Source organism: Cryptotermes secundus, unplaced genomic scaffold (assembly GCF_002891405.2).
Source record: "Cryptotermes secundus unplaced genomic scaffold, Csec_1.0 scaffold2002, whole genome shotgun sequence".
In the NCBI taxonomy this organism is placed as follows: domain Eukaryota; kingdom Metazoa; phylum Arthropoda; class Insecta; order Blattodea; family Kalotermitidae; genus Cryptotermes; species Cryptotermes secundus.
In genome coordinates, this window is record NW_019727444.1 from 108685 (window position 1) to 117135 (window position 8451).

Sequence of the window (8451 nt, forward strand, 5' to 3'; positions counted from 1 at the left end):
ATTTTCATTCCTGAATTTCTCTGATATCGTGGGAAAGTTCGATGTGTCTGCCCACCCTCACTTTCTCTACTTGCTGACGTGACTGTCCTGGAAGAACACGACCGCGGGCTGCAAGAGGAGCGTGGGTTTTATGCGAAAACAAGGGTGTGGGGTGGGACTGCGTGAATAGTGCAAGAGGACGCGGCAGGTTGTTAACTGCATTCCTTTCCTAGAATCTCGTGTAACAGGGCCTCACATTGTCTACTTACCCTATAGTGTTCCTGCCTAAACCCAGAGAAGTGCAGTAGTGAAAACATGGCAATGAAAAGGAAAGTTTTAAGCGTTGAAGAGAAAGGTAAAGTGATTCGTGAAATAGAAAATGGAAGGAAAAAAGCTGATGTATGCCGCGAATTTGGTTTGGTGAATTCTACAGTACAAACGATATGAAGAATCCATATTAATTCCACGTTAATGTTACGTTAGTCTGTACTTAACTATGTATTTCACTAAAAAATGCAACAGTTTAACTCGGTTTTTGGTAGATTTTTACATGACTAACATAAGGCTACTGTGGAAGTGCCCATTTCGGTTACAACGACATTCGTTTATAACGACACTATTTTTAGGTCCCTTTGATGACGTTATAACCAAGTTCTACTGTATATGTAGATCATCTTCTGAAGTTAACATTTCAGACCACACGCTGTAGGGAGGGATAAATTATGTGGGGGGAGTGAGATTTGGTTAAGGCACAGTTATCTGAGTTAGAAAACTAAAATGCAGCCTAACTATTCTGAGGTACTATACATATCGGAGTCTCTATAATAATAAAATTCTTTCAAACCTTGCTTGTGACATTATCTTTTACATAGTGCATGGTAGAAATAATCTTTAGGGCATCCCACTTTCATTTCAGTGTCACAACGATTCCTGTTACAAACACAGGAAAAAAGAACTTCTTTGCACGACACATCCTCTTCTTCACAAACGAGGCTATAATATCTGATTCACGCTGGTAACAATTTACATCTGTTGTGGACAAAATGCCGCTACCTGATTCCTGAAGAGCTGAGTACTGATGGGGAAAGAGTATAACCATTATTTCTGATGTTGATAAAATACATATATCAAAGCATTAGATTAGTCTAGTTTTATGATGAGTGTGTGAGTAATACCATATTACTATACAAGCCATTTAAACAGCCTTTTTTATCTTTTCCTAGTTATAATATGGGGGCAAGCAGTAGCGTAGTTGGTTGAGGCACTATGCTACAAGCTGGAAGGTCATGGGTTCGAGTCCCCATGTGGTGGATTTTTTCAATTTATCCAATCCTTCCAGCTGCACTATGGCCCTGGGGTTGACTCAGTCTCTAAGAGAAATGAGTACCAGGAATCTTCCTGGGGGGTAAAGTGTGGCCAGCACGTAAGGCTTACAACCTTACCACCATCTGTGAGCCAACTGTCTAGAAAATGTGGGAAACTCAACATCTCACAACCCTATGGGCCTCTAGAGCCTGTTACAGGGACACCATTACTTTTTTTAATTTTTCCTAGTTGTGATACAGATGCTACAGGAAAAATTGCCTTAAGAATAGTAAAAGATTGGAACTATTGACAGTAGATACAATATGAAGCATAAACAATGCTTACAAGTGAAGGATCTGAAGCTCGAACGTTGACTTCAGTGCACTGATCATATTTCAGATACAAAGACTCAAACTGTTACATTCATTTAATATTTACCCTTGCTGGAGAGCTGTAACGTGTATCTGGACCGCTCTGTTGCACAAGGTGACCTTCACAACGACTTGCAAACCAGAGTGCACAACCCAAACTTTCATCAAGTACTGTGTTTAGTGGATATATTAGATCTGAGATGACTCTGTCACGTTCTATGCTCAATTCTTCTTGAGTAACATCTATCTGACAAAAAGAGGAATATATAGATAACTACTACTACATATTTACTACATAATCATAACTTAGTACTTCTGTTAGCATAATTGGGAAAGATCATGAAGGTTTTCTTAATAAAAAGAAAGTATTGCTAAAATCTCTGACAGAGAAAGTAACATTACATTGTGNAGATTAGTCTAGTTTTATGATGAGTGTGTGAGTAATACCATATTACTATACAAGCCATTTAAACAGCCTTTTTTATCTTTTCCTAGTTATAATATGGGGGCAAGCAGTAGCGTAGTTGGTTGAGGCACTATGCTACAAGCTGGAAGGTCATGGGTTCGAGTCCCCATGTGGTGGATTTTTTCAATTTATCCAATCCTTCCAGCTGCACTATGGCCCTGGGGTTGACTCAGTCTCTAAGAGAAATGAGTACCAGGAATCTTCCTGGGGGGTAAAGTGTGGCCAGCACGTAAGGCTTACAACCTTACCACCATCTGTGAGCCAACTGTCTAGAAAATGTGGGAAACTCAACATCTCACAACCCTATGGGCCTCTAGAGCCTGTTACAGGGACACCATTACTTTTTTTAATTTTTCCTAGTTGTGATACAGATGCTACAGGAAAAATTGCCTTAAGAATAGTAAAAGATTGGAACTATTGACAGTAGATACAATATGAAGCATAAACAATGCTTACAAGTGAAGGATCTGAAGCTCGAACGTTGACTTCAGTGCACTGATCATATTTCAGATACAAAGACTCAAACTGTTACATTCATTTAATATTTACCCTTGCTGGAGAGCTGTAACGTGTATCTGGACCACTCTGTTGCACAAGGTGACCTTCACAACGACTTGCAAACCAGAGTGCACAACCCAAACTTTCATCAAGTACTGTGTTTAGTGGATATATTAGATCTGAGATGACTCTGTCACGTTCTATGCTCAATTCTTCTTGAGTAACATCTATCTGACAAAAAGAGGAATATATAGATAACTACTACTACATATTTACTACATAATCATAACTTAGTACTTCTGTTAGCATAATTGGGAAAGATCATGAAGGTTTTCTTAATAAAAAGAAAGTATTGCTAAAATCTCTGACAGAGAAAGTAACATTACATTGTGTCTCTTTCTTTGATGATGTATAACCATGGTTTCTGATATTTCAGAGGAACATAATGCTTTTAGCTTCACAACATCTAAAACATCAGAAACCTTTTCCATTAGAAAATGGCACCACAACCCACAAAAGTGTGCACNCATGTGGTGGATTTTTTCAATTTATCCAATCCTTCCAGCTGCACTATGGCCCTGGGGTTGACTCAGTCTCTAAGAGAAATGAGTACCAGGAATCTTCCTGGGGGGTAAAGTGTGGCCAGCACGTAAGGCTTACAACCTTACCACCATCTGTGAGCCAACTGTCTAGAAAATGTGGGAAACTCAACATCTCACAACCCTATGGGCCTCTAGAGCCTGTTACAGGGACACCATTACTTTTTTTAATTTTTCCTAGTTGTGATACAGATGCTACAGGAAAAATTGCCTTAAGAATAGTAAAAGATTGGAACTATTGACAGTAGATACAATATGAAGCATAAACAATGCTTACAAGTGAAGGATCTGAAGCTCGAACGTTGACTTCAGTGCACTGATCATATTTCAGATACAAAGACTCAAACTGTTACATTCATTTAATATTTACCCTTGCTGGAGAGCTGTAACGTGTATCTGGACCACTCTGTTGCACAAGGTGACCTTCACAACGACTTGCAAACCAGAGTGCACAACCCAAACTTTCATCAAGTACTGTGTTTAGTGGATATATTAGATCTGAGATGACTCTGTCACGTTCTATGCTTAATTCTTCTTGAGTAACATCTATCTGACAAAAAGAGGAATATATAGATAACTACTACTACATATTTACTATATAATCATAACTTAGTACTTCTGTTAGCATAATTGGGAAAGATCATGAAGGTTTTCTTAATAAAAAGAAAGTATTGCTAAAATCTCTGACAGAGAAAGTAACATTACATTGTGTCTCTTTCTTTGATGATGTATAATCATGGTTTCTGATATTTCAGAGGAACATAATGCTTTTAGCTTCACAACATGTAAAACATCAGAAACCTTTTCCATTAGAAAATGGCACCACAACCCACAAAAGTGTGCACAGTTTGCAGTGAAAATCTGTAATCTTACATATGTATATATAATTTTGTTATTACTCTGAAATATGATTAGCCCAGATATGATACATGTAAGTATTCCTTACTTGAAATCCTCCATCATAATGGTAATAGTGTTATTTCCTGCTCACTGTTACTCTTTAAGTGGCCACACAAATTTAGGCAGAATACCGACTGGCTATCCAACACCCATGCATTCAACAAGATTTAACAAGTTTGCTCACCTGCACAAAATTCCACTGCCTGTTTGGATACAGTCTTTTTAAGTCATCTAATGCATTCTTCCCTGTAATTCGATCTGGAACTAAATATGTAACCTCTTTTTCTTCTGAAGAACGAACGTGTTTCTTTTCCCTCGCTGCTTTCCTGTTCTGATTTCCTTCCTTCCGTTCTCTTTCAAATGCAACATTTAACAAGTCTATTGGCTCACCAAGTGGAATAAATTCGTGAGCAAGTGCTGCTAGTATTGTTGAATCCAAACCACCAGAAAATAAGATGCCAACTTTTGAATGATGACACAATTTTGGATTTTTGGTGGTCCACATTTCTTTGCTGTATGTTGTTGGTTCTGACTGTAAGCACTCTTCTACATCTGTGTGTTTTAAACATGTACTGTGGCCATGGGACATTATTAATTCTTTCTCTGAACACATGCAAGCTTTGGCATGACTGCTTCTGGGTTCAATGTCTGTCAAAGAGGTTTCTGATGGTTGTGCTTCATAAGGGTCGTCCTTGAAACAATGGAGAAATTCCTGCTGGTATTTTGTGTCCGAGCATTCAGAAGTTAGCTTATGTGCACGAGTCTTAACATTCATGTGTTTAGTGCACTCTAAACATTCCTTACAAATTCCTGGATGTGTCTGAACTCTCACCCGTACAGCATTTCTTAAAAGATAAATCAGTTTTTTAACAGATTTTTTAATATCTGAATCTGACTGTAATTTTTCCATAAAGTCTCTAATCTGGTGAACGCCTATAACACCTTCAGTATCATGCTGATTCAGTGGGTGTTTAGAATCAAATGGCTTTTCTCTGTTGTTTCTGTCTAATATTATTGGAGACTGTACAGATTGTGATGAAACTTCAACTTTTAACACACATTCTTGATCAATGTTTAAAAGTGTTTCCGCAGAAATGTCTGACCATGGGTAAAGAATGATGTGTCCTAGATCTGAAAAATAAATTATGTAATTTTGATTAGTTATACATACGTACTTTTCCCTCAGCAATATTAGCAAGTGTCACAATTAACTACACACAATGAATGTGGCAAATTTATTATCTCATATATTTATACAGACGAATTAGTTAATGGGTTTAAAATCAACTCAACTGTACCATTTATTCATGCAACAGAGAGAAGTGATAAAAGTGTGCCACTTATCACTAGAATGAAGACTAGCATAACTACAGGCCACTGAAAAGACCTAACTCTAGAGGTTAAATTGATTTTTCAGTGGAAGAATTTTGTGTCAAGAACTTGTAAAAGAAGACACACCACAAACGCTGAACCGGTAACAACTGGTTTCATGAATATGCCACAATGAAAATTAATAACTACATACTGTCTGTTTCACCATGTTAGGTGGGTCCCTTGTTATAACGGCATGGCATATCCTAAGGTTGCGGATGAAGGAGATGACCTCCAGATATGGAGGGTAGCTGAGAATATATAGAACAATCAGTCATAGACAGCTGACAAGGGGTGGTCCTCCAGCTTGGGTGGGGGGGCTACGAAGTTCTCACCATAAAAGAAGCTTGTTATAAAATGTCATGAAGGGGCTCAGACTTGGACAGATTCTTTGGATAAGTGACTTAAGCTGAAGAAAATGAGCATGAAGTTTGGTACATGGAATGCATGGAGTCTGTATAGGGCAGGTTCTCTCACGGCAGTTGCGAAATAAATATCAAAATATAAGTTATATTTAGTGGGAGTACAGGTCAGATGGGACAGAGGTGGGAGCAAACCAGCTAGCGATATACATTTTTTCTATGAAAAGGGCACTGAGAATCATGAATTAGGTACAGGTTTTTTTTTTTTTACATAAGACAATCATAACAGCAGTTAAGAGAGTAGAGTTCGTTAGTGATAGGATGTTGTACATAATACTAAGAGGTCACTCGTGTGATATCACTGTTCTGAATGTTCGTGCCCTGACAGAATAAATTGACGATACAAATGACAGCTTCCACAAGGAGCTAGAATGTATACTTGTTTAAATTTCTGACACAGTTCTTTGACAAAGTCAGTGTTCACATCAAATATAGCTGCTGGTTGAACATGAGTAGGTGGCAGGTTCGAGAGTTCTTTACAGCCTTTAGAAAACTTACTGTATCAATCACAGACACTTGCATAATACATGGTCTCTTCCCATAATGTGCATTACAAAGAATTTCTGCTCGTTTCACTTTCTCTTTCACTAGGAACGTGATGATACAGCGCTGTTCTACACTAGGAGTGACAAGGGCTGATGCCCTCTTGTGCTATCTTTAACACGCGGAAGCAGGGCCCATGACCATCTGCCAGGCAGTGAGTGCAGTGCTGTCAGCAAGAGTCCATAAAACAGTTGTGCCCATGTCTTCAGGCAAAAAAACATTGAAGTACAAGTTAACTTTGAACACCCTCATAGCAATACACCTAGAAACTAGAACATTTATAACAATAAACTTCAACCTATTGCTCCTGCGTGTGTGTGTGTCTATATATATATACTATAGTATTTCAGGCGATACTGAGGTTCACCGAGTGGTGAGTGATTCGATATACGGTGGTGGGATTAAGTGAACCGACAACAACAAGCAATTGGATTTATGAGTATAAGAACAAGGAATGCTTGATGAAGTAGAATTAGGCGGGCACTTTAAATATTCCCTACAAGGGGTGAGGCCGCAGTCCTGCTCGTCTAGCCCTTGTGACAACTCTAATCCAATTCTCTGTGTCTCGCTTTCACCTCCAAGCTCTGTTCTGCCCTTGTACCCCAGTCAGTCTGGGTTCTGTCCTTCACACAAATGTGTGGAAGGAGAGGAGACCACACACACATTTGTTTAGTCTATGCATTGGTTGTGAGCCGGTCCACAGTTTGGAAAGAATATTTAAGATGCCTAAGAAGTACAAAATACAGTAAACAATTATATAAGTATGCTCATTTCCATATATGAAACAATATATATATATATATACAGCACAGGTTATTNTTGCGGATGAAGGAGACGGCCTCCAGATATGGAGGGTAGCTGAGAATATATAGAACAATTAGTTGCAGACAGCTGACAAGCGGTGGTTCTCCAGCTTGGGTGTAGGGCTAACAAGTTCTCACCATAAAATTAGCCTGTTACGAAATGTCACAAAGCGTCTGGGACTTGGACAGATTCTTTGGATAAACTGCGCTGAAGAAAATGGGCATGAGATTTGGTACGTGGAATGTATGGAGTCTGTATAGGGCAGGTTCTCTCATGGCAGTTGCGAAATAAATATCAAAAGATAAGTTGCATTTAGTGGGAGTACAGGTCAGATGGGGCAGAGGTGGGCGCAAACCAGCTAGCGATATACATTTTTTCTATGGAAAGGGCACTGAGAATCATAAATTAGGTAGAGGTTTTTTTTACATAAGACAATCATATCAGCAGTTAAAAGGGTAGTGTTCGTTAGTGATAGGATGTTGTACATAATAGTGTGATATGGATGGCGTAGCGGGAGGTGGGGATCGCATGAACTATGTGATCTCGCGAGTGAGGTCACTGAGGTCACTCGTGTGATATCATTGTTCTGAATGTTCATGCCCCGACAGAATAAACTGACGATACAAATGACAGCTTCTACAAGGAGGTAGAATGTATACTTGTTTAAATTTCTGACACAGTTCTTTGACAAAGTCAGTGTTCACATCAAATATAGCTGCTGGTTGAACATGAGTAGGTGGCAGGTTCGAGAGTTCTTTACAGCCTTTAGAAAACTTACTGTATCAATCACAGACACTTGCATAATACATGGTCTCTTCCCATAATGTGCATTACAAAGAATTTCTGCTCGTTTCACTTTCTCTTTCACTAGGAACGTGATGATACAGCGCTGTTCTACACTAGGAGTGACAAGGGCTGATGACCTCTTGCGCAGGCTCTAATGCACAGAAGAGGGGCACATGGCCACCTGCCAGGCAGTGAGTGAAGTGCTGTCAGCAAGAGTCCACAAAACAGTTTCATTTTTCTGGTGCCCATGTCTTCAGGAAAGAAAAAAAAATTAGTACAGGTTAACTTTGAACAAACTCATAGCAATACATCTAGAAACTAGAAAATTTATAACAATAAACTTCAACCTACTGCTCCTGTGTGTGTGTGTGTGTGTCTATATATATATACTATATATATTGTTGAAT

At 38.9% G+C, this 8451-nt stretch overlaps 1 protein-coding gene across 2 annotated transcripts in view; it reads right to left on the reverse strand.

The window, feature by feature from the left end:
* Nucleotides 1-8451, reverse strand: part of LOC111864887 (asparagine synthetase domain-containing protein 1) — a 16118-nt gene that overhangs the window by 2395 nt on the left and 5272 nt on the right. The window contains exons 3-4 of one of the 2 annotated variants that reach the window (XM_023852478.2): nucleotides 4303-5249; nucleotides 2671-2850 (exon numbers count right to left, since the gene is read on the reverse strand). In XM_023852478.2, the coding sequence (XP_023708246.1) occupies nucleotides 2671-2850; nucleotides 4303-5249 (1127 nt within the window). Of the gene's footprint in view, nucleotides 1-2670; nucleotides 2851-3588; nucleotides 3769-4302; nucleotides 5250-8451 lie in introns of both variants that reach the window. The other variant, XM_023852477.2, reaches the window with a different exon arrangement.